A 26372-nucleotide genomic window follows, 5' to 3' on the forward strand; every position below is an offset into this window, starting at 1 on the left:
CCCCACCCCCTCACCCCATAAACAACCCCCCACCCCCTCACCCCATAAACAACCCCCCACCCCCTCACCCCATAAACAACCCCCTCACCCCATAAACAACCCCCTCACCCCATAAACAACCCCCCACCCCCTCACCCCATAAACCCCCCACCCCCTCACCCCATAAACAACCCCCCCCTCACCCCATAAACAACCCCCACCCCCTCACCCCATAAACAACCCCCCACGCCCTCACCCCATAAACAAACCCCCCTCACCCCATAAACAACCCCCCCTCACCCCATAAACAACCCCCCCTCACCTCATAAACAACACCCCCCTCACCCCATAAACAACTCCCCCCTCACCCCATAAACCCCCCCTCACCCCATAAACCCCCCCTCACCCCATAAACCCCCCCTCACCCCATAAACCCCCCCTCACCCCATAAACCCCCCCTCACCCCATAAACCCCCCCTCACCCCATAAACCCCCCCTCACCCCATAAATAACCACACCTCATAAACACCCCCACCCCATAAACACCCCCCCTCACCCCATAAACACCCTCACTCCACCCCATAAACAACCCCCCACTCGCCCCATAAACACTCCCCCACTCGCCCCATAAACACCCCCCCACTCGCCCCATAAACACCCCCCCACTCGCCCCATAAACACCCCCCCACTCGCCCCATAAACACCCCCCCACTCGCCCCATAAACACCCCCCCACTCGCCCCATAAACACCCCCCCACTCGCCCCATAAACACCCCCCCACTCGCCCCATAAACACCCCCCCACTCGCCCCATAAACACCCCCCCACTCGCCCCATAAACACCCCCCCACTCGCCCCATAAACACCCCCCCACTCGCCCCATAAACACCCCCCCACTCGCCCCATAAACACCCCCCCACTCGCCCCATAAACACCCCCCCACTCGCCCCATAAACACCCCCCCACTCGCCCCATAAACACCCCCCCACTCGCCCCATAAACACCCCCCCACTCGCCCCATAAACACCCCCCCACTCGCCCCATAAACACCCCCCCACTCGCCCCATAAACACCCCCCCACTCGCCCCATAAACACCCCCCCACTCGCCCCATAAACACCCCCCCACTCGCCCCATAAACGCCCCCCACTCACCCCAACGTCCCATAAACACAGAGGGGAAGGGGGTTCCTACTTTGACCCTCTGCCCTCCATTCCAGGCTCACCTTGGCCCAGTTTTGCAGCCTAATGTAGGTGTCGTGAGCCTTCGGTGACTCGAAGGTCCCATAGTAGAATGTGGGCCCCTGGGCCTGGCTTGTTGAGACTGCTCCTTCCCGTTGTACAGAATGCGGCCAGCCCTTCCCAATAGCATCATCTATCGCCAAGGAGAACATGGACCAGTTGGTGAGCTCAGTGGAGGCAAGTGACAGGTTCTTTATGAGGCCCTGCATAGAAAGAGGCAATGAGTTGAACGCTAGGCTCGCCGAAGTGACAGCATCTCAGTCAATCTTCTGTTCCACCGACTCCATGAGATAATGCCCTGTCTAATTTCTTTCTATTCATTCACGGGATGTGGGTTTCGCTGGCTGGGTCAGCATTTATTGCCCATCCCTAATTACCCTTGAGAAGGTGGTGGTGAGCTGCCTTCTTGAACCGCTGCAGTCCCTAGGTAGGTACACCCACTGCTGTTAGGAAGGGAGTTCCAGGATTTTGACCCAGTGACAGTGAAGGAACGGTGATATATTTCCAAGTCAGGATGGTTCTGAGCCCATATACAGGAGCGCAGCCTGTACAAAGTCATCACATACACCAGTATGCTACTGAGCCCCATACACATACACACACACACGATCATCCCCCCCACCCCCACAAAGACCCTTGCTCAGAAACTGTGGCCTCAGCGGTGATGCCCTTTATAGTTGAATATCATGCCTCATTCACTTACTAATGAGGTGTAAATGGTGCCAGTGAAATTGTGGCCCAGGAAGAGTCAGTTTGTTTTGTGAAGAGAGAGGGGTTGATATACCATCACAAAGATTCCCCCCTCCCCTCTCCACCAACACCATGCTTGGAGACCAGAGCTGCCCCCAGCTGTCTGCTCCACACCCTGTGTGGATCCCACTGTCCCTTTCCATGCCCCAGCAAGCCACAACCTTACCTTGAAGTCCAGCAGGTAGCTTCCAAAGTTGATGCGGCCCATGTTCTCTACCACAACGTCCAGCGTGTCACCTTTACTGCCGGTGATGTTTAACGCAAGGATATTGTCACGCTCCAACAAACCCTTATACACCTGCAACACAGACAGGAAACATCACACTCCTGATCACTGCTGATGGCCAAGTGGGCTCAAGGGTTAAGGTGACAATTAATCATCGCTCACTCACCCGATTCACCAGGACATACCCTCGATCGTGCACTCCATTCAATGATGACATCAAGGGAAGCGGTTTCTCGATGGTCTGTGGGAGCAGAGTGCGATACAGCAGAAACCCATAATACTGAAACACAAACAGGACGCTGGGGGTCAGAGACAGATGGATAGTCTTCACCACTCTTCCCCTCATTGGGTCAGACTCACACATCTCTGTCCACCATAGCCACCCTTTACGTTGAGTCTATCTGGTGCATACATGGCATGGCTGTTCATCATCACATTTGGCTGGAGCACATCAAGATGATCAGGACCAAGATGATCCCCAACTGTCTTCCGGTCACAAAAACACCTATCGAACATTACCCTTTACTTCCTGCCATTGAACCAATTTTGAATCCAATTTGCCATTTTCCCATTGGATCCCATGAGCTTTTACTTTTCCGACCAACCAACCAGGTGGGACCTTGTCAAGAGCTGTGTCAAAATCCATCGAGAACATCAAACACACAAACCTTAGTGACCTTCCTTGTCATTTCTTCAAAACAATTTAAATCCGGTTCATCAGATATGACCTTTTAACAAATTGTTGAATCCCCCACTGTCACCATCCTACGGGTCACCATTGCTGAGAAAATTAACTGGATCAGCTACATAAAATTGAGAGATCCCAAAACTACAAACAGGAGCTTCTTCCAAGACACAAACATGCCAACTATGGAGGCCATGATAATCTCAGCTGAGAAGGACTGAACATACCATCAGAATCAAAACTGGTCAAACAAATGCCTTCGAACTGCAACAGGGAGCCCATTCACAGGGAGCCAAAAGAAACGCTTCCATTACAATCTCAGCCTCTGTGAAGCTTTGTTCTATTAACATGGGAAGCAGATACCCAACTATGATCAAAATGGCAATCCAGCATCAAAACTGCTGTCAAGACCTTCCTATCAACAAAAGTTGCCACTGAGAGAAAGAGAGAGAGACACAACAGTTGCTTGAGCCAACACTCTGTCACCACCTCCACTGGTCAATAACCAGTATCCTGGTTAGAGCTAAGATAGGGCTCATAAGCCATCCGCAAACTCCACAGCTATCACTGACATCTCATTCCCACCCAACTATCCTCAATGAGGGATTGTCAATACAATCACTGTGGCTACAAGAACAGGTCAGAGGCTGGGAATCCTGCAGCGAGTAACTCACCTCCTGACTTCCCAAAGCCTGTCCACCATCTACAAGGCACAAGTCAGGAGTGTGATGGAATACTCTCCACTTGCTTGGATGAGTGCAGCCCCCACAACACTCAAGAAGCTCAACACCATCCAGGACAAAGGATGCTTGATTGGCACCACATCCACCAACTTAAACATTCACTCCCTCCACCACCGACACACAGTAGCAGCAGTGTGTGTACCATCTACAAGATGCACTGCAAAAACTCACCAAGGCTCCTTCGACAGCACCTTCCAAACCCACGACCTCTACCATCCAGAAGGACAAGGGCAGCAGATAGATGGGAACACCACCACCTGGAAGTTCCCCTTCAAGTCACTCACCATCCTGACTTGGAAATATATCACCGTTCCTTCACTGTCACTGGGTCAAAATCCTGGAACTCCCTCCCTAACAGCACTGTGGGTGTACCTACACCACATGGACTGCAGTGGTTCAGGAAGGCAGCTCAGCACCACCTTCTCAAGGGTAATTGAGGATGGATAATAAATGCTGGGCCCAGGTAGCGACACCCACATCCCATGAACAAATAAAAAAACAAATGCATGCTGACTGCTCTTTATTAACACATGCCTCTTTAAATACTAATTTATTCTCTCAGAATTATTTCCAATAATTTGCTCACCACCGAGATTAAGCTGATTGACCTGCAATTACTCACCGTATTCCTTCCTCCCTTTTTAAACAAAAGTGTTATATTAGCAGACCGCCAGTCCTCCAGCATCACTCCTGTAGTCACAAAGCATTGGAAAATGATGGTCAGAGTCCTGCTATTTCCTCCATTGCTTCTCTTTACAGCCTAGGATACATTTTGTCCAGGCCTGGTGATTTATTCACTTCCAAAGATGATTAAACCCCTTAATATTTCCTCCATCACTGTCTATCACATCTAATATTCCATACTCCTCCTCAACCACAATATCTGCTTTGTCCCCCTCTTTTCTGAGGACAGGCAAAAAGTATTCACTAAGAACCATATCCACGTCTTCTGCTTCCACCCACAAGTTAATGTTTTGGTCTCTAATTGGCCCTGCACTTCCCTTAGCTATCCTCTTGCTCTTTATGAAACATCAAGGATTTTCCTCAATTTTACTTACAAATCTTTTTCATGCCCTCTCTTTATTTTCTTAATTTCCTTTTTAATTTCACCCCTGCCCTTCCTGGACTCCTCTAGGCTTTCTGCACTAGAGCTTTTGGCATCTGACGTAAGGTTTTTTTTATATAAGTCCCATCCTTTTTCTTTCTGGAAACATATTTTCTCTGAACCCTTGAATTGCTTCCTGCTGCTCTGACACTGATTTACCATCAAGTTTTCAGTCCACTTTAGCTAAACCACATCTCACCTTAGTAAAATTGGCCTAACTTTCACTCTTGGTCCATCTTCACCCTTTTCTATAACTACTTTAAATCTAACTGAATTAGGGTCACTTCCACTAAACTCTCCCATCCTTCCACCTGCTCGGATTCATTCTCTAAAACTAACTCCAGAACTGTCCCATTCTATCCCCCTTTTTGTGGCTTGCTTTGTAATGGCTAAAAAAGTTCTCTCTGATGCTTTGTAAGAATTTTTGGCCTCTATACCTTTGATAATGAACTTATCTCCGATTATCAGGGTGGTTGGAATCTCCTATTGCTTCTGCACTCTCAACAATTTACCAACATATTTGCTTTTCTATCTCTCTCTGACAGTACACACCCAGTAGTGTGACTGCCTCTTTTTTGTTCAATTCAACACATATGGCCTTATTTAAATGATGCTTCTGGTATATCATCCCTCCTCAGAGCTGTGATTGTTTCTTTAATCAATATTGCAACCTCACTTTTGTTTTGTTTTTTTAATTCCTATCACTACCCGGTCATGAAAATCTAGTGATCAGGAATGTTGAGCTGGCATTCCTGCCCTTTAAGCCAGTTTCAGGAATAGCTAGAATATCATAACTTACAAGTTTCTACCTGTGCCCTCATCTTATCTGCCTCATTCACTAGACCCCTTGCATTGAAGTGCTCATCACTAATCACTGAACAGCCTTTATTTCCTCAACCTTCTATCATCATTTATTAATATTCTGCCTTTTATTTGCAGCTTTGCTTCTCTCCCTTCGGAATCTCTCAGGTTTCCATCCCACGGCTAGGCTCGCTCGAAGCCTCCTGTCCAGCACTAGGAAAGCTCCCTGCAAGACATTGGTTCCAGCCCTGTTGAATGCAACCCATCAATCTTGTACTGTTCCCATCTCCCCCAAATGATTATTTGATGCAGTCTACATGAATTTTAGCAAGGCTTTTGACAAGGTCCTACATGACAGACTGATCATACAAGTAAGAGCTCATGGAATCTAAGGGAAAGTGGCAAGTTAGATCCAAAATCAGCTCAACAGCAGGATGCAAAGGGTCACACGTATGCTTTTGCCACTGGAAGGCCATTTCCAATGGGGTTCCACAGGGCTCAGTACTGCTCATGGTATATTTTTATTCTTTCTTAGGATGCAGGTGTCACTGGCTGGGCCAGCATTTATTGCCCATCCCTAATTACCCCTTGAGAAGATGGTGATGAACTGCTTTCTTGAACCACTGCAGTCCATGTGGTGTGGGTACACCCACAGTACTGTTAGGGAGGGAGTTCCAGGATTTTGATCCAGCGACAGTGAAGGAACGGTGATACATTTCCAAGTCAGGATGGTGAGTGGCTTGGAGAGGAACTTCTAGGTGGTGGTGTTCCCATGCAAGTGTTGCCCTCGTCCATCTCGGTGGTATTGGTCGCGGGTTTGGAAGGTGCTGGTGAAGGAGGCTTGGTAAGTTCATGGAGTGCATCTTGTAAATGGTACACACTGCTGCTACTGTGCGTCGGTGGTGGAGGGAGTGAATGAGGATGGGGTGCCAATCAAGCGGGCAGCTGTGTCCTGGACGGTGTTGATCTTCTTAGGAACATGGGAGCAGGAGTAGGCCATTCAGCCCATTGAGCCTGCTCCGCCATTCAATTAGACATGGCTGATCATCTACGTCAGTGCCACTTTCTCACACGATCTTCATATCACCTGATGTCATTCGCCCCCAGAAATTTATTGATTTCGGTATTGAACATAATGATTGAGCTTCCACAGCCCTCTGGGGTAGAGAATTCCAAAGATTCACCACCCTCTGAGTGAAGAAATTCCTCATTTCAGTCTTAAATGGTATACCTCTTATCCTGATATTATGTACCCTGGTTTTCGACTCACCAGCTAGGGAAAACATCTTATCTACATCCACCCTGTAAGAATTTTCAAAATTCTAGGGAATACAGACTCACTCTCCCCAATCTCTCCTCATAAGACAATGCCCTTCCCCCATCCCAGGGATTAATCTGATGAACCTCCATTGCACTCCTTCTATGGCAAGCATATGCTTCCTTAGGATAAAGGAGTGGTGAATTTTGAGGGAGCTGCACAGATAGGTAAGGTGATTAAGACAACAAATGGGATACTGTATTAATAGAGGTTAGAGTGCAAGAGTCTGGAGTTAATGTTGGAACTGTATAAAAAAAACTAGACTGCAGCTAGAGTATAGTTCTCATCATCACAATACAGGGAGGATGAGATCAAACTTGAGAAGATATATAAAAGATTTACTATGATGTTCCCAGGAATCACAGAATCACAGTGCAGAAGAGGCCCTTCGGCCCATCGAGTCTGCACCAATATGTGAGAAACACCTGACCTACCTCCCTAATCCCATTTACCAGCACTTGTCCCATAGCCTTGAATGTTATGACGTGCCAAGTGCTCATCCAGGAACTTTTTAAAGGATGTGAGGCAACCCGCCTCCACCACCCTCCCAGGCAGTGCATTCCAGACTGTCACCACCCTCTGGGTAAAAATGTTTTTCCTCACATCCCCCCTAAACCTCCTGCCCCTCACCTTGAACTTATGCCCCCCTTGTGACTGACCCTTCAACTAAGGGGAACAGCTGCTCCCTATCCACCCTGTCCATGCCCCTCATAATCTTGTACACCTCGATCAGGTCGCCCCTCAGTTTTCTCTGCTCCAACGAAAACAACCCAAGTCTATCCAACCTCTCTTCATAACTTAAATGTTTCATCCCAGGCAACATCCTGGTGAATCTCCTCTGCACCCCCTCCAGTGCAATCACATCCTTCCTATAATGCGGCGACCAGAACTGCACACAGTACTCCAGCTGTGGCCTCACCAAGGTTCTATACAACTCCAACATGACCTCCCTACTTTTGTAATCTATGCTTCGATTGATAAAGGCAAGTGTCCCATATGCCTTTCTCACCACCCCACTAACATGCCCCTCCGCCTTCAGAGATCTATGGACACACACGCCAAGGTCCCTTTGTTCCACAGAACTTCCTAGTGTCATGCCGTTCATTGAATACTTCCTTGTCAAATTACTCCTTCCAAAGTGTATCACCTCACACTTTTCAGGGTTAAATTCCATCTGCCACTTATCTGCCCATTTGACCATCCCGTCTATATCTTCCTGTAGCCCAAGACCCTCAACCTCACTGTTAACCACCCGGCTAATCTTTGTGTCATCCGCAAACTTACTAATCCTACTCCCCACATAGTCATCTATGTCGTTTATATAAATGACAAATAATAGGGGACCGAGCACAGATCCCTGTGGTACGCCACTGGACACTGGCTTCCAGTCACTAAAGCAGCCTTCAGCCATCACCCTCTGCCTCCTACAACTAAGCCAATTTTGAATCCACCTGATCAAATTACCCTGTATCCCATGTGCATTTGTCTTCTTTATAAGTCTCCCATGTGGGACCTTCTCAAAGGCTTTGCTGAAATCCACATAAACTTCAACTGCACTACCCTCATTTACATACCTGGTCACCTCCTCAAAAAATTCAATCAAATTTGTTAGGCATGACCTCCCTCTGACAAAGCCATGTTGACTATCCCTGATCAAACCTCGCCTCTCCAAGTGGAGATAGATACTCTCCTTCAGAATTTTCTCCAATAGTTTCCCTACCACTGACGTGAGACTCACTGGCCTGTATTTCCCTGGCTTATCTCTACAACCCTTCTTAAATAGCGGAACCACATTAGCTGTTCTCAGTCCTCTGGCACCTCCTCCGTGGCCAGAGAGGAATTAAAAATTTGGGTCAGAGCCCCTGCGATCTCCTCCCTTGCCTCCCTCAGCAGTCTGGGACACAAATCATCCGGACCTGGTGATTTGTCCACTTTTAAGCCTGCCAACACCTCCAATACCTTGTCACTGCCTATATCAATTTGCTTAAGAACCTCGCAGTCTCTCTCCCCGAGTTCCATACCTTCATCCTCATTCTCTTGGGTGAAGACGGACGTGAAGTATTCATTCAATACTCTAGTGATGTCCTCTGGCTCCACCCATAGATTGCCCCCTTGGTCCCTTTTGGGCTCTACTCTTTCCCTGGTTATCCTCTTCCCATTGATATACTTATAGAATATCTTGGGATTTTCCCTACTTTTACCAGCCAGAGCTTTCTCATATCCCCTCTTTGCTCTCCTAATTGCTTTCTTAAGCTCCACTCTGCACTTTCTGTACTCCACTAATGCCTCTGCTGATTTGCTCCACTTGTACCTGCTAAAAGCCTCTCTTTACCTTCTCATCGTAACCTGAATATCTCTGGTCATCCATGGTTCTCTGGGTTTGTTATTCCTTCCTATCACCCTAGAGGGAACATGTTGAGTCTGTACCCTCCCCATTTCCTTTTTGAACGCCCCCCACTGCTCCTCTGTAGATTTCCCCACAAGTAGCTGTTCCCAGTCTACCTTGGCCAGATCCTGCCTTATTTTACTAAAATCCACTCTGCCCCAATCCAAAACATTTTTTTTTGCAACTTGTCTATTTCTTTGTCCATAACAAACTTAAACTGTACCACGTTGTGGTCACTATCACTAAAATGCTCGCCCACCACCACCTCAGCCACCTGTCCAGCTTCATTCCCCAGAATTAGGTCCAGCACTGCACCGTCCCTTGTTGGACCCTCTACATATTGACCTAAAAAGTTCTCCTGTACACATTTCAAGAAATCCACTCCATCCAAGCCCTTAACACTATGTCTATCCCAATTAATGTTGAGAAAGTTGAAATCACCTAATATAATTACCCTACTGTTATTGTTTTTACACACCTCCTCAAATTGTGCACATATTTGCTCCTCAAATTCCCGTTGACTATCTGGGGTCTATAATAAACACCTAATAATGTGTCTGCCCCTTTTTTATTCCTAAGCTCTACCCACAAAGCTTCATTCGATGCCCCCTCCAAGATATCATCTCTCCTTACTGCAGTAACTGACTCCTTAACTAATAATGCAACGCCTCCTCCTCTTTTACCCTCTCCTCTGTCTCGCCTGAAGATTCTATATCCCGGAATGTTGAGCTGCCAATCCTGCCCCTCCCTCAACCACGTCTCAGTGATGACTACTATATCACAATTCCACGTGTCAATCCTCACCCTTAACTCATCCATTTTACCTGTAATACTCCTGGCATTAAAGTAGAGGCCATCCAACCTTGCCTTACTCCCTTGAAGCTTAATGCAGCTGTACTCCCTCTGACTTGATTGTTTTACTGTATTATGATGTGTCCCTATTCTGCTAACCTTCTGTGTCCCCTTCCCCTGCCGAATTAGTTTAAACTCCTCCCAACAGCACTAGCAAACCCATCCGTAAGGATGTTAGTCCCACTCTGGTTCAGATGTAGACCGTCCCGCTTGTGCAGGTCCCACCTTCCCCAGAAACAGTCCCAGTGATCCAGGAATCTAAAACCCTCCCTCCTGTACCAACTCTTAAGCCACGTATTCATCTGCGCTATTCTCCTATTTCTGTGCTCGCTAGCATGTGGCACTGGGAGTAATCCAGAGATTACAACCTGAGAGGTCCTGCTTTTCAGTCTACTGCCTAACTCCCTGAATTCTTGATGCAAGACCTCATCCCTCTTTCTACCCATGTCATTGGTACCAACATGTACCATGACCTCTGCCTTATCACCCTCCCCCTTCAGGATGCCCTGTAGCCATTCAGTGACATCCCGGACCCTGGCACCAGGGAGGCAACACACCATCCTGGAGTCACGTTGACATAATGTAGTATTTTAACTACTGCAATTGTCATAGATGGTACACACTGCTGTTACTGTGCGTTGGTGGTGGAGGGAGTGAATGTTTGACATTGCTTTCATTGAAACTGAGGAGGCTGAGGGGAGAATTAAAGGATGTTTATAAAATAATGGAGGGACCTGGATAGAGTGGAAAGGACGGAATTATTTCCCATAGTGGATATGCCAATAACCAGGGGACGTGGATTTTTATCTCCGTGACATTATCTGACTTTGCCGCTGCTGAAACCCACATCCTTTCTTATGACTGGACTCAAGCAATGCACTCCTGGCTGGCCTCCCACATTCTACCTTTCGTATCCAAACCACTGCTGCCTGTATCCGTAATCCTGCTCACACATCACCCCAGTGCTCGTGGACCACCACTGGCTGCAGCTCCACAAATGCCTCAACTTCAAAAGTCCTCATCCTGGTTTATAAATCCAACCATAACCCCCTCCCTCCCCGTCTCCCTCGCCCCCTCCCTCCTAGTCTCCCTCGCCCCCTCCCTCGCCCCCTCCCTCCCCGTCTCCCTCGCCCCCTCCCTCGCCTCCTCCCTCGCCGTCACCCTCGCCCCCTCCCTCCCCGTCTCCCTCGCCCCCTCCCTCCCCTCCCTCCCCGTCTCCCTCGCCCCCTCCCTCCCCGTCTCCCTCGCCCCCTCCCTCCCCGTCTCCCTTGCCCCCTCCCTCCCCGTCTCCCTCACCGTCTCCATCCCCGTCTCCCTCACCCCCTCTCTGTCCGTCTCCCTCACCACCTCCCTCACCCCCTCCCTCCTAGTCTCCCTCGCCCCCTCCCTCGCCCCCTCCCTCCCCGTCTCCCTCGCCCCCTCCCTCCCCGTCTCCCTCGCCCCCTCCCTCCCCGTCTCCCTCGCCCCCTCCCTCCCCGTCTCCCTCGCCCCCTCCCTCCCCGTCTCCCTCGCCCCCTCCCTCCCCGTCTCCCTCGCCCCCTCCCTCCCCGTCTCCCTCGCCCCCTCCCTCCCCGTCTCCCTCGCCCCCTCCCTCCCCGTCTCCCTCGCCCCCTCCCTCCCCGTCTCCCTCGCCCCCTCCCTCCCCGTCTCCCTCACCGTCTCCATCCCCGTCTCCCTCACCCCCTCTCTGTCCGTCTCCCTCACTACCTCCCTCTCCCCCTCCCTCCTAGTCTCCCTCGCCCCCTCCCTCGCCCCCTCCCTCGCCCCCTCCCTCCCCGTCTCCCTCGCCCCCTCCCTCGCCTCCTCCCTCGCCGTCTCCCTCGCCCCCCTCCCTCCCCGTCTCCCTCGCCCCCTCCCTCGCCCCCTCCCTCCCTCCCCGTCTCCCTCACCGTCTCCATCCCCGTCTCCCTCGCCCCCTCCCTCGCCCCCTCCCTCCCCGTCTCCCTCGCCCCCTCCCTCCCCGTCTCCCTCGCCCCCTCCCTCCCCGTCTCCCTCGCCCCCTCCCTCCCCGTCTCCCTCGCCCCCTCCCTCCCCGTCTCCCTCGCCCCCTCCCTCCCCGTCTCCCTCGCCCCCTCCCTCGCCTCCTCCCTCGCCGTCTCCCTCGCCCCCCTCCCTCCCCGTCTCCCTCGCCCCCTCCCTCGCCCCCTCCCTCCCCGTCTCCCTCGCCCCCTCCCTCCCCGTCTCCCTCGCCCCCTCCCTCCCCGTCTCCCTCGCCCCCTCCCTCCCCGTCTCCCTCACCCCCTCCCTGCCCGTCTCCCTCACCCCCTCCCTGCCCGTCTCCCTCACCCCCTCCCTGCCCGTCTCCCTCACCCCCTCCCTGCCCGTCTCCCTCACCGTCTCCATCCCCGTCTCCCTCACCCCCTCTCTGTCCGTCTCCCTCACCACCTCCCTCACCCCCTCCCTCCTAGTCTCCCTCGCCCCCTCCCTCGCCCCCTCCCTCGCCCCCTCCCTCGCCCCCTCCCTCCCCGTCTCCCTCGCCCCCTCCCTCCCCGTCTCCCTCGCCCCCTCCCTCCCCGTCTCCCTCACCGTCTCCATCCCCGTCTCCCTCACCCCCTCTCTGTCCGTCTCCCTCACCACCTCCCTCACCCCCTCCAGCCTCACAATGGGGTGACTGAGCTCAGTAACTTCTCACATAAAACTTACTGTTCAGCTCCTGTGCAGCTGCAACTCCTCAAACCCTTCAGCCTATCGCGGCTTGAGGAAAGCTTGGTGTGTGGGGGGGGGGAGGATGGGCTCGCTTGTATTTTCCTGATCTGCTTTGCATTTCCAACAACCTGTATTTTATCACTACGCAAACACGTTCCCCATACTCACAATGCCCAGCGTGCTGGAGTGGAACTGACCCCTGGAACAAGACCACGGTTGATCAGCATGTACAGCTGACCTCCTACCTGTTGCATTTGCTCGAAGGTCAGAGGGTAGGTGCTGGTGACCGCTCCTCCTGGTGCCAACACATTCAGGAAGTCCAGCAGCGCTCCGTACTGAAAGATTAAAACAGTAGTCAGCCCAAGACAGAGTGACGATCATCAGCGACATGTTACAATTCAAACACTGACCTTTGTCACGGGAACACTGCCATAGGCAAACTTCACAGTCGGAGGAGGAACCGGACCCACAGGGACATCTCGAAACTGAGGAATAGTCAGTCGGATAAAAAAAATCAGCCAGAATATGACACAGCACAAGTGAAATACCATCCCATCAAAAACTTTATCTACGCTGTCCCCATCAAACACTCCCAGGACAGGTACAGCACGGGGTTGGATACAGAGTAAAGCTCCCTCTACACCGTCCCCATCAAACACTCCCAGGGCAGGTACAGCACGGGGTTAGATACAGAGTAAAGCTCCCTCTACACCGTCCCCATCAAACACTCCCAGGGCAGGTACAGCACGGGGTTAGATACAGAGTAAAGCTCCCTCTACACTGTCCCCATCAAACACTCCCAGGACAGGTACAGCACGGGGTTAGATACAGAGTAAAGCTCCCTCTACACTGTCCCCATCAAACACTCCCAGGACAGGTACAGCACGGGGTTAGATACAGAGTAAAGCTCCCTCTACACCGTCCCCATCAAACACTCCCAGGACAGGTACAGCACGGGGTTAGATACAGAGTAAAGCTCCCTCTACACCGTCCCCATCAAACATTCCCAGGACAGGTACAGCACGGGGTTAGATACAGAGTAAAGCTCCCTCTACACCGTCCCCATCAAACACTCCCAGGACAGGTACAGCACGGGGTTAGATACAGAGTAAAGCTCCCTCTACACCGTCCCCATCAAACACTCCCAGGACAGGTACAGCACGGGGTTAGATACAGAGTAAAGCTCCCTCTACCCTGTCCCCATCAAACACTCCCAGGGCAGGTACAGCACGGGGTTAGATACAGAGTAAAGCTCCCTCTACACCGTCCCCATCAAACACTCCCAGGACAGGTACAGCACGGGGTTAGATACAGAGTAAAGCTCCCTCTACCCTGTCCCCATCAAACACTCCCAGGACAGGTACAGCACGGGGTTAGATACAGAGTAAAGCTCCCTCTACACTGTCCCCATCAAACACTCCCAGGACAGGTACAGCACGGGGTTAGATACAGAGTAAAGCTCCCTCTACACTGTCCCCATCAAACACTCCCAGGACAGGTACAGCATGGGGTTAGATACAGAGTAAAGCTCCCTCTACACTGTCCCCATCAAACACTCCCAGGACAGGTACAGCACGGGGTTAGATACAGACTAAAGCTCCCTCTACACTGTCTCACTACAAATGAGAGAATTCAAGGTTTAATGCACTGTAATTAGAAGTGGCTGACTTGAGGGTCATAGTGTAGAAAGGTTTTGAGAATGAAGCTGAGCTCAAAGTTACCGTCCAGTGTGTTGAGGTCTCACTTCCAGTCAGAAGGTCATGGATTCAAGCCAAAACTAGGCTAAAATTCCCAGTGCAGCACCAAGGGAGCGATGCCCGGTCAGAGGGTCAGCACCGAGGGAGCGATGCCCGGTCAGAGGGTCAGCACCGAGGGAGCGATGCCCGGTCGGAGGGTCAGCACCGAGGGAGCGATGCCCGGTCAGAGGGTCAGCACCGAGGGAGCGATGCCCGGTCGGAGGGTCAGCACCGAGGAGTGATGCCTGGTCGGAGGTTCAGCACCGAGGGAGCGATGCCCGGTCCGAGGGTCAGCACCGAGGGAGCGATGCCTGGTCGGAGGGTCAGCACCGAGGGAACGATGCCCGGTCGGAGGGTCAGCACCGAGGGAGCGATGCCTGGTCGGAGGGTCAGCACCGAGGGAGCGATGCCCGGTCGGAGGGTCAGCACCGAGGAGTGATGCCCGGTCGGAGGGTCAGCACCGAGGGAGCGATGCCTGGTCGGAGGGTCAGCACCGAGGGAGTGATGCCCGGTCCGAGGGTCAGCACCGAGGGAGCGATGCCTGGTCGGAGGGTCAGCACCGAGGGAGCGATGCCCGGTCGGAGGGTCAGCACCGAGGGAGCGATGCCCGGTCAGAGGGTCAGCACCGAGGGAGCGATGCCCGGTCAGAGGGTCAGCACCGAGGGAGCGATGCCTGGTCGGAGGGTCAGCACCGAGGGAGCGATGCCCGGTCGGAGGGTCAGCACCGAGGGAACGATGCCTGGTCGGAGAGCACTTTTGTGAATGAGACTGTAAACTGAGGCCCTGTGGGAAATGTATAAGGTCACAAGAGCTAATACCCTGACCAACATTCTTTCAGAAGCAACGAACACTGACAGCAGATGAATGTTGTTGTTTTGGGGATCTTGCTGTGCATTAATTAGCTTCACTTTTCCTAAATTACTTCAACATGTTTGAAAGCTCTTTCCTTGAAATCTAAATGCTCTGCTTCACCGCTGCCTCTACTCAGCAAAGCTCTGATCAAACTGCCCAACCCCATTCTTCCCACTTTTAGACTTGCTCCCTCTAGAACCCTCCCCAACCCAGTCTTGGCCTCTCCCGAGTCCCGGTCTCATTACCCCTTCCTGATATAGTGTGCGAGGGTAACTGGATCGTACCTTACTAATGACATCCCGCAGTGCATAAAACTTCTCTGTGGGATCTCCTGCCTCAGACAGGGGGGCATTGTAATCGTAACTGGTGGTGATGGGCCGATACTTAGCGTTGCAGTCAGCACCTATAAGGAAGGAATTAGTAAGGATCTTGACAGTATCGTCTCCAAGAACCATCACCCACCCTCTCCACCAAACCCCCATCACCTTCCATTGCCCCCATGCCCTCCCCCTCTCTCACACACACACTTCCTTTCTCCTATTTACACCCCACCCTTATAGGGGGAAGGATCCAAGTTGATCCAAAAGAGGGACAGACTGGTTACAAAACATTAGGATCACACAAACGTACAGCACAGGAGGCCATTCGGCCTATTGTGCCAGTGCTGACTCTTTGAAAGAGCAGTCACATCACCTCTTTCTGTCTGTAACCCTATAAGTTCCTCATTCTCCAGCACCGGTCCAACTCCCTTTGAAAATGTTTTATAGAATCAGCTTTCAGCCCCTTTTCGAGTGTTCCATAACCTGAAAAATCAGTGAAAAAAATTCTCATCTCCTCTCTAGATGTTTTTCCAATGATTTGGAATCTATAATCTTGTATTATTGATCCACTCACCAGAGGGAATCGTTTTTCTCGATCTTCTCCATCAAAACCTCTCATCATTTTGAAAACCTCATTGGGTCACCTCCTAACCTTCTCTGTTCCAAGGAGAACAGACCGACATTTTCCAATTTCTCCTCATAGCTGAAGCCCCTCATTCCCGGTAACATCCTGGGTAACCTCCTCTGGACACTTTCTTCAGCCTTTACATCTTTTCCTGAACTGTGGAATCCACAATTCTCCACAATATTCCAGTTAAGGCCTAACCAGTCATTTAGAAGGTTCTAGCATGATCTCTATTGCTACTCTATTAACTTACCTGGCCACCTTTAAGAAATTGTGTCTATAGACACCAAGGGTGGATCTGCTCAACTACACTTTTCAAAATCGTTCTCTTTACTGTAGACCTCTCTCCACATTAGCTAGAGTACGAGAGTAAGCTTGCGGGGAACATAAAAACTGACTGTAAAAGTTTCTATAGGTAAGTGAAGAAAAAAAGATTGGTGAAGACAAATGTAGGTCCCTTACAGTCAGAAACAGGGGAATTTATAATGGGGAACAAAGAAATGGCTGACCAACTAAATACATACTTTGGTTCTGTCTTCACAAAAGAGGACACTAATAACATACCAGAAATGTTGGGGAACACAGGGTTTAGTGAGAGGGAGGAACTGAAAGAAATCAGTATTAGTAGGGAAATGGTGTTGGGGAAATTGATGGGATTGAAGGCCGATAAATCCCCGAGGCCTGATAATCTACATCCCAGAGTTCTTAAGGAAGTGGCCCTAGAAATAGTGGATGCATTGGTGGTCATCTCCCGAGATTCTATTGACTCTGGAACAGTTCCTACAGATTGGAGGATAGCTAATGTAACCCCACTATTTAAGGTAGAGGAGGTAGAGAGAAAACAGGGAATTATAGACCAGTCAGCCTGACGTCAGTAGTGGGGAAAATTCTAGAGTCCATTATAAAAGATTTAATAGCTGAGCACTTGGAAAACAGTGGCAGAATCGGACAGAGTCAGCATGGATTTATGAAAGGGAAATCATGCTTGACAAATCTACTGGAATTTTTCGAGGATGTAACTAGTAGAGTTGATGAGGGGGAGCCAGTGGATGTGGTTTATTTGGACTTTCAGAAGGCTTTCAACAAATTCCCACATAAGAGATTAGTGTGTAAAATTAAAGCATATGGGATTGGGGGTAGTGTACTGAGATGGATAGAAAACTGGTTGGCAGACAGGAAACAAAGAGTAGGAATAAACGGGTCTTTTTCCAAGTGACAGGCAGTGACTAGTGAAGTACCGCAGGGATCGGTGCTGGGACCCCAGCTATTCACAATATATATTAATGATTTAGATGAGGGAGCTAAATGTAATATCTCCAAATTTGCAGATGACACAAAGCTGGGTGGGAGGGTGAGCTGTGAGGAGGATGCAGAGATGCTTCAGTGTGATTTGGACAAGCTGAGTGAGTGGGCAAATGCATGGCAGATGCAGTATAATGTGGATAAATGTGAGGTTATCCATTTTGGTAGCAAAAACAGGAAGGCAAATTATCTGAATGGCTATAAATTGAGAGAGGGGAATGTGCAACGAGACCTGGGTGTCCTCGTACACCAGTCGCTGAAGGTAAGCATGCAGGTGCAGCAGGTGGTAAAGAAGGCAAATGGTATGCTGGCCTTCATAGCGAGAGGATTCGAATACAGGAACAGGGATGTCTTGCTACAATTGTACAGGGCCTTGGTGAGACTACACCTGGAATATTGTGTGCAGTTTTGGTCTCCTTATCTGAGGAAGGATGTTCTTACTATAGAGGGAGTGCAGCGAAGGTTTACCCGACTGATTCCTGGGATGGTGGGACTGACATATGAGGAGAGATTGAGTCGGTTAGGATTATATTCGCTGGAGTTCAGAAGAATGAGGGGGATCTCATAGAAACCTATAAAATTCTAACAGGACTAGACAGGGTAGATGCAGGAAGGATGTTCCCGATGGTGGGGCAGTCCAGAACCAGTGGTCACAGTCTGAGGATACGGGGTAGACCATTTAGGACTGAGATGAGGAGAAATTTCTTCAACCAGAGAGCGGTGAACCTGTGGAATTCGTTACCACAGAAAGTAGTTGAGGCCAAAACATTGTATGTTTGCAAGAAGGAGTTAGATATAGCTCTTGGGGCGAAAGGGATCAAAGAATATGGGGACAAAGTAGGAGCAGGTTATTGAGTTGGATAATCAGCCATGATCATAATGAATGGCGGAGCAGGCTCGAAGGGCCGAATGACCTACTCCTGCTAGTTTCTACATTTAGTTCTCCCAAAGTGCATCACTTCACACTTTTCTGCACTGCACTCCATGTCCCATATGAACAAGGAGCAGGAGGAGGCCATTTAGCCCCTCGAGTTTAATAAGATCATAGCTGATCTGATAGTAACCTGAAATCTGCATTCTACCCACCCCCGATAACCTTTCACCCCCTTGCTCACCAAGAATCTAACCACCTCTGCCTTAAAAATATTCAGACTCTACTTCCACCACCTTTTCAGGAAGAGAATTTCAAAGATTCACAACCCTCTGAGTGAAAACATTTCCCCTCATCTCTGTCCTAAATGGGTGATCCCTTATTTTTAAAGAGTGACCCCTGGTCCTAGATTCTCCCACAAGAGGAAACATCCTCTCCACATCCACCCTGTCAAGACCCCTCAGGATCTTATATGTTTCAATCGTTCTATCATCCTGTCCATGTTAACCTGGGCCAGGATATCCCCCCTCATCGGCGGGAGGGACAGGTGGGCTTCGGAGCAGCCGTGAAACCACCTTCGATCGAGCCCCGGCCGTGATTTCACCCTGACAGACAGTTCAGGCCCACCCAGCATGAAACGCGGCTCCGCATTGGCCAGGAAGGGCCAAGCGCGGGCAGGGTCCAATGGCCAGTTTAGAAACAGTCTAGGCAACCCCAGAAAGGCCGCCAGGGAAGGGCTTCTGTCTCCCGTTGTAACGATGGACCCGAGTGCGGCTGGACACACCCGGCGGGAGGGCAGGTCGGTGGGCACTCAGCCCGCCTCTTCTCTGATGAGTGCCTCAAGGTCCTCCTGGAGGAGGTGGCTGCCAGGAGGGGCACTCTTGTCCCCAGGGAGGAGGAGGCCAGCGCACCTCACCAAGAGGGCATGGGAGGGGGTGGTGAGCAACCGTGATGTGGTGCAGTGCTCCTGGGTGCAGTGCCAGAAGAGGTTCCTATCCACCTTATCTATGCCACTCATAATCTTATACGCCTCTATCAGGTCCCCTCTCAACCTTCACTGCTCCAAGGAAAACAACCCCAGCCTATCCAATCTTTCCTCATAGCTCAGACCCTCCAGCCCAGGCAGCATCCTGGTAAATCTCCTCTGCACCCTCTCCAGTGCAATCACATCCTTCCTATAATGTGGTGACCAGAACTACACACAGTACTCCAGTTGTAGTCTAACCAGCGTTTTATACAGTTCCAGCATAACCTCCCTGCTATTGTATTCTATGCCTCGGCTAATAAAGGCAAGTATCCCATAAGCCTTCTTAACCACCTTATCTACCTGCTCTGCTACCTTCAGGGATCTGTGGATGTGCACATCAAGTTCCCTCTGATCTTCAGTACTTTCCAGGGTCCTACCATTCATAGTGTAATCCCTTGCCTTGTTACCCTCCCCAAGTGCATTACCTCACACTTTTCTGGGTTGAATTCCATTTGCCACTGCTCTGCCCACCTGACCAGTCCATTGATATCCTCCTGCAGTTTACGGCTATCCTCCTCACTATTTACCACCCTACCAATTTTCATGCCATCCACGAACTTCTTGATCATACCTCCTACATTTAAGTCCAAATCATTTATGTTCACCACAAACAGCAAGGGCCCCAGCACCGAGCCCTGCGGAACCCCACTAGAAACAGACTTCCAGTCACAGAAACATCCCTCTACCATCACCCTCTGCTTCCTGCCTCTCAGCCAATCTCGGATCCAACGTGTCACTTTGCCTTGGATCCCGTGGTCTCTTACTTTCTTGACCAGTCTGCCATGAGGGACCTTATCAAAAGCCTTGCTAAAGTCCATGTAGACCACATCAAATGCATTATCCTCATCAACACTCCTGGTTACCTTCTCAAAAAACACGATCAAATTTGTCAAACCTTCCCTTAACAAATCCATGCTGACTATCCCTGATTAATCCGTGTCTCTCCAAGTGCAGATATATTCTGTCTCTCAGAATTCTTTCTAGTAACTTCCCCACCACTGAGGTTAGACTGACTGGCCTGTAATTTCCTGGTCTATCCCTTCCTCCCTTTTTTAATAATGGGACAATGTTAGCTGTCCTCCAGTCCTCTGGCACCTCACCTGTGGCCAGAGAGGATTTGAAAATTACTGCCAGGGCCCCTGATATATCTTCCCTTGTTTCCCTCAACAGCCTGGGATACATCTCATCCGGGCCTGCGGGTTTATCCACTTTTAAGGCTGCTAAACCCGCTAGTACCTCCTCTCTCTATCTGTTAATTTCCTCTAATATTTCACAGTCCTCCACCCTGATGTCTATACCTGCGTCGTCCTTTTCCATTGTGAAGACCAACACAAAGTATTCAATGAGGACTGTACCCACATCTTCCGGGTCCACACAGATTACCTCAGTGGTCCCTAATTGGCCCGACTCTTTCCCTAGTTATTCTCTTGCTCTTTATATATTTAATAAACCCCATTGGGTTTTCCTTTATTCTGCCCACCAATGCTTTCTCATGCACTCTCTTAGCTTTCCTAATTTCCTTTTTAAGTTCCCCCCTGCACTTTTTATACTCCTCTAGGGACTCTACTGTATTGAGCCCTTGGTATCTGCCATAAGCTTCTCTTTTTTTTCTTAACCTTTGTGTCCCTTGACATCCAGGATTTTCCAGGCTTGGTCTCCCCCTTTGTCTTTCCAGGAACATATTTGCCTTGTACTCCCGCTATTTCCTCCTTGAATGTCTCCCACTGCTCTGACACAGTTTTATCTGCAAGTAGCTGCTCCCAGTCCACTTGGGCCAAATCGTATCTCATCTTAGTAAAATTAGCCTTTCCCCAGTTTAGAACTTTTATTCACGGCCCAACCTTATCCTTTTCCATAACTATCCTAAATCTAACCGAGTTATGGTCACTATCTCCAAAATGCTCCCCTACTGATACACCTTCCACCTGCCCGGGCTTATTTCCGAATATTAGGTCCAGAACTGTCCCCTCCCTTGTTGGGTTTTCTACGTACTGGCTAAAAAAGTTCTCCTGGATGCAACTTAAGAATTTTGCTCCCTCCCTACGTTGCACACAAACTATCCCAGTTAATATTTGGGTAGTTAAAATCCCTACTAGAACTGCCTTATTATTATTACACTTCTCTGAAATTTGATTGTATATTTGATCCTCTATCTCTCCCTGACTGTTTGGGGGCCTATAGTACACACGTGTGTAAAACGTGTGTAAAACACGTGTTTGTCCCTTTTGTGTTTTTTACTCCTACCCATATGGCCTCATTTGATGAATATTCACTGACCCCGCCTCCACCGACTTCTGAGGCAGAGAGTTCCAAAGTCGTACAACCCTCTGAGAAAATTTCTCCTCATCTCTGACCTAAAAGGGCGACCCCTAATTTTAAAACAGTTCCCCCTAGTTCTGGATTCACCCACAAGAGGAAACATCCTTTCCACGTCCACCTTGTCAAGGCCGTTCAGGATCCTGTAAACTTCAATCAAATCACCCCTCACTCTTCTAAACTCCAGTAGAAACAAGCCCAGTCTGTCCAACCTTTCCTCATAAGACAACCCGCTCATTCCAGGTAACAATCTAGTAAACCCCCTCTGAACCGCCTCCAATGCATTTACACCCTTCCTTAAATAAGGAGCCCAAAACTGCACACAGTATTCGAGATGTGGTCTCACCAATGCCCTGTATAGCTGAAGCACAACATCCTTACTTTTATGTTCAATCTCTCTCGTAATAAAGGATAGCATTCCATTAGCTTCCTTGGTTACTTGCTGTACCTGCATACTAACTTTTTGTGACTCATGTACTAAACACCTAGATCCCTCTGCACCTCAGAATTCTGCAGTTGTTCTCCGTTAAGCTTTTTTATTCTTCCTGCCAAAGTAAACAACTTCACATTTTCCCACATTATATTCCATCTGCCAGATTTTTGCCCACTCACTCAACTTATCTATATCCATCTGCAACATCTGCAATGTCCTTTTCACAACATATTTTCCTACCTATCTTTGTGTCATCTGCAAATTTAGCAACCATGCCTTCACTCCCCTCATCTAAGTCATTGATGTAAATTGTTAAAAAGTTGAGGCCCCAGTACAGACCCCTGTGGGACTCCACTCGTCACATCCTGCCAATCAGAAAATCATCCATTTATGCATACTCTGTTTTCTGCCAGCCAGCCAATCCTCTATCCATGCTAATATGTTACCCCTACACCATGAGCTTTTATTTTCCATAATAATCTTTGATGTGGCACCTTATCAAATGCCTTCTGGAAATCCAAGTACAGTACATCTACAGGCTCCCCTTTATCCACAGCACATGTTACTCCTTTAAAGAACTCCAATAAATTGGGTAAACATGATTTCCCTTTCACCAAACGATGCTGACCCTTCCCGATTATCTTGAGTTTTTCTAAGTGCCCAGCTATAAACTCTTTAATGATCAATTCTAATAACTTTCCCATGATAGACGTCAAGCTAACTGGCCTATAGTTTCCTGCTTTCTGCCTCCTTCCCTTCTTGAATAGAGGGTTTATATTTGCTACTTTCAGTCTGATGGAACCTTTCCAGAATCTAGGGAATTTTGGAAAATTAACACCAACGCATCTACTACCTCATTAACCACCTCTTTTAAGACCCAAGGATGAAGGTCATCTGGACCCGGAGACTTGTCAGCCCAAAGCTCCATCAGTTTGCTCAGCACTGCTTCCCTAGTGACTGTAATTTCACCAAGTTCCCCTCTCCCCTCCACCTCCTGATTTACAGCTATTACTGGAATGTTTTTGTATCCTCTATAGTGAAGACAGAAGCAAAATATTTGGACATATCATCCACTATTTCCTTAATATCTACTATTAACTCCCCACTCTCTCTCTAGAGGACCAACACTCACTTTACTTACTCTTTTCCTGTTTAAATACCTGTAGAAACTCTTGCTATCCGTTTTTACATTTCTAGCTAGCTTCCTCTCATACTCTAATTTCTTTCTCCCGATTAACCTTTTAGTCATTCTCTGCCATTCTTTATATTCTGACCAATCATCTGACCTGCCACTCATTTTTGTGCAGTTATATGCTTTTTCCTTAAGTTTGATGCTTTCCTTATCTTCTTTAGTTAACCATGGATGGTGGGTCCTCCCCTTAGAATTTTTCTTTATAGTAGGAATGTACTTATTCTGAATACTCTGAAATATCCCCTTAAATGTCTGCCACTGCTTCTCTATTGATCTATCCTCTAGTCTAGTATTCCTGTTCACGTCAGCCAGCTCAGCTTTCATCCTCACATAGTTACCCTTATATAAATTTAAGATACTAGTCTTAGACCTGCTCTTCTCCCTTTCAAACTGGATGTAAAATTCAGTCATATTGTGGTCACTGCTACCGAGGGGTGCCTTCACTCTGAGGTCATTAATTAATCCTGTCACATTACAGAACAAAAGGAAATGTGAAAGGACACATTCCCGACTAAGAAGTGTCATTCCTCATCTCCTAAAACCATCCAAAAAGGTGTTTCCTGACTTGAATGGGTCATTACGAAAATAAGACAATGATTGTCACAAACCCTCAGGGTGAATGTCTATAAACAATAGCCCAGATTGTGGCTAATCCACTGAAGCACAACACCATATTTGGAAAAGGGAACTATCTGAAATCACACAGGAATGCAGCCACATTGGTCTTTTAATCTTTAAGGGGAGGTGGTGGTAGTGGTAATGTCGGTAGACAGGTAATCCAGAGGAAAACAAAAGTAGAAATACCTGGAAAAACTCAGCAGGTCTGACAGCATCTGCGGAGAGGAACACAGTTAACGTTTCGAGTCCGTATGACTCTTCAACAGAACTAAGGAAAAAAAGAAAAGAGGCAAAATATAAACTGGTTTAAGGTGTTGGGGTGGGGGGACACAAGTAGAGCTGGATAGAGGGCCAGTGATATGTAATCCAGAGGCCAAGGCTAATGCCCAGGGGGCATGAGTTCAAATCCCATCACAGGAGCTGGTGGAATTTAAATTCAATTAATGAAATCTGGAATTGAAAATGAGTAATGAAGCTATCATCGATTTATGTAAAAACCACCTGGTTCACTAATGCCCTATAGGGAGGGAAATCTGCCATCCTTACCTGGTCTGGTCTACATGTGACTCCAGACCCACAGCAACGTGGTTGACTCTTAACTGCCCTCTCTGAAATGGTCGAGCAAGACACTCAGTTCAAAGGCAATTAAGGCTGGGCAACAAATACTGGCCTTGCCAGTGATGCCCACATCCCATGATAAAATAAAGAAGTGCTGTCTGCAAGACACAACAATTGCAGAAACAGCAGCAGCGAAGGCAACAACAGCTATACCTCAGGAACTGGAGACTGCAACATTCTAAGATCTCCAAATCTGTTTCTTTTCAAATCCACAACAAAGTGAACTGGCCTCCTAACAACAAGACTACAAGTAACTAACTCCATGACCTGCAGAAAGTTCATCTCTTCAAGCAAATCCTACAACGACTCTGGTGTTCAACTTCAGCTATAGAATTCACCAAAGTACACTTCAAGAGTGAAAAATCCTCTTCTTCACCAGGTCTGCCCCACGTGTTTTTCCGAGACTATCTAATCACATGACTTATGAATTATTCTTTTTTTTATTATTTGTTCATGGGATATGGGCATCGCTGGCAAGGTCAGCATTTGTTGTTCATTCCTAATTGCCCTTGAGAACTGAGTGGCTTGTTAGGCCGTTTCGGAGGGCATTTCTGTGGTATGGAGTGACATGTAAACCAGACCAGGTAAGGACGGCAGATTTCCTTCCCTAAAGGACATTAGTGAACCAGGTAGGTTTTTATGACAATCAATAATGGTTTCAGGGTCATCACTAGACTTTTCATTCCAGATCTTTATTTTTATTGAATTCAAATTGTGAACCCTGGTCCCCAGAACATTACTCTGAGTACGAGGCCAGTGACAATACCACTCGCACTGCCTCCTCGGCACTATTCTCTTTAACTGTATTTTTCTCAAAAGAGTATGTGAGAGCGAGTGAGAGAGAGAAAGATGTAGCGTCAGATTTTCAGGGTAGACACTTGAATAAATAATCCTCTTTATTTAGACCCACAAAAAGCTTGTAGCTGGTTATTCAAATAGTCCATACACTCGGGTTAAGAAACACACACCTCTTCCTTTTCAAAAACACATGTTGATACAGGACAGTAAGGGAAGGGAACAAGGGTTCCAGTTCTCTCTCAACCCTGTCAGTAACAGAATTGAGAACTGCATCCAGGATCTGAACCAACTGGAGTCAAGAAGCTGAATTTGACATTGAAAGAAAAAATTAGAAGGAAAAAGGAAATGTTCAATTGCTGAAATTGTTTCTAAAAAAATGGATGACAGCAGCAGGCTTCATATATATAACACTAGAAAGTAGAAGGTATGAATTATTTGTCAAACAGGAGGATTTAACTTGGCATTAACAACCATAACAACGGAACATCTTAGGGCAGTAGCTGACCAGGTGGAACTTAGTGTGACAAAATGGGCAAGAAAGCCGGAGGTCCTCAAAATGCTGGCTAAGCATTTTTATCTCACTCCAGAACCAGGACAGGCAGAAGATACAAAACCTGAAATAGACCCGGTTACCGTAGGAAAAATTCACCTGGAAGAGTTAGGCGAGAGTTAGAATTTCAGGCGAGAGCGAAAGAAAAAAGAGAGTGAGTGAGAGAAAGAGAGACTTTCAAAGAGAAAATTTTGAGAAGGAATTGCCCGCGTGAAAGGACAGTGAAATGAGACAGATTAAATTGGTTAGGAAGAAACTGGTTTTAGGTAGTGAGGAAGTCGCTAGTAATTCAAGTGACTCTAGTTCAGAGACAAGTATTCCTGGATAGTAACGAAATTTGATATGGAGGATTATAGAAGCATTTCTTCATTGTCTTTGAGAAGC

The 26372-nt window shown here is 48.6% G+C and overlaps 1 protein-coding gene across 1 annotated transcript in view; it reads right to left on the minus strand.

The window, feature by feature from the left end:
- Positions 1-1202: 1202 nt before the first annotated feature.
- Positions 1203-26372, minus strand: part of LOC144676342 (beta-galactosidase-like) — a gene marked incomplete at its 3' end in the record, with an annotated part of 53604 nt that continues 28434 nt past the window's right edge. The window contains exons 9-14 of the mRNA XM_078536787.1: positions 15603-15721; positions 13141-13215; positions 12976-13065; positions 2361-2474; positions 2135-2266; positions 1203-1421 (exon numbers count right to left, since the gene is read on the minus strand). Of these exons, the coding sequence (XP_078392913.1) occupies positions 1203-1421; positions 2135-2266; positions 2361-2474; positions 12976-13065; positions 13141-13215; positions 15603-15721 (749 nt within the window). The remainder of the gene's footprint in view (positions 1422-2134; positions 2267-2360; positions 2475-12975; positions 13066-13140; positions 13216-15602; positions 15722-26372) is intronic.

Source organism: Cetorhinus maximus, unplaced genomic scaffold (assembly GCF_964194155.1).
Source record: "Cetorhinus maximus unplaced genomic scaffold, sCetMax3.hap1.1 HAP1_SCAFFOLD_1529, whole genome shotgun sequence".
Classification (NCBI taxonomy): domain Eukaryota; kingdom Metazoa; phylum Chordata; class Chondrichthyes; order Lamniformes; family Cetorhinidae; genus Cetorhinus; species Cetorhinus maximus.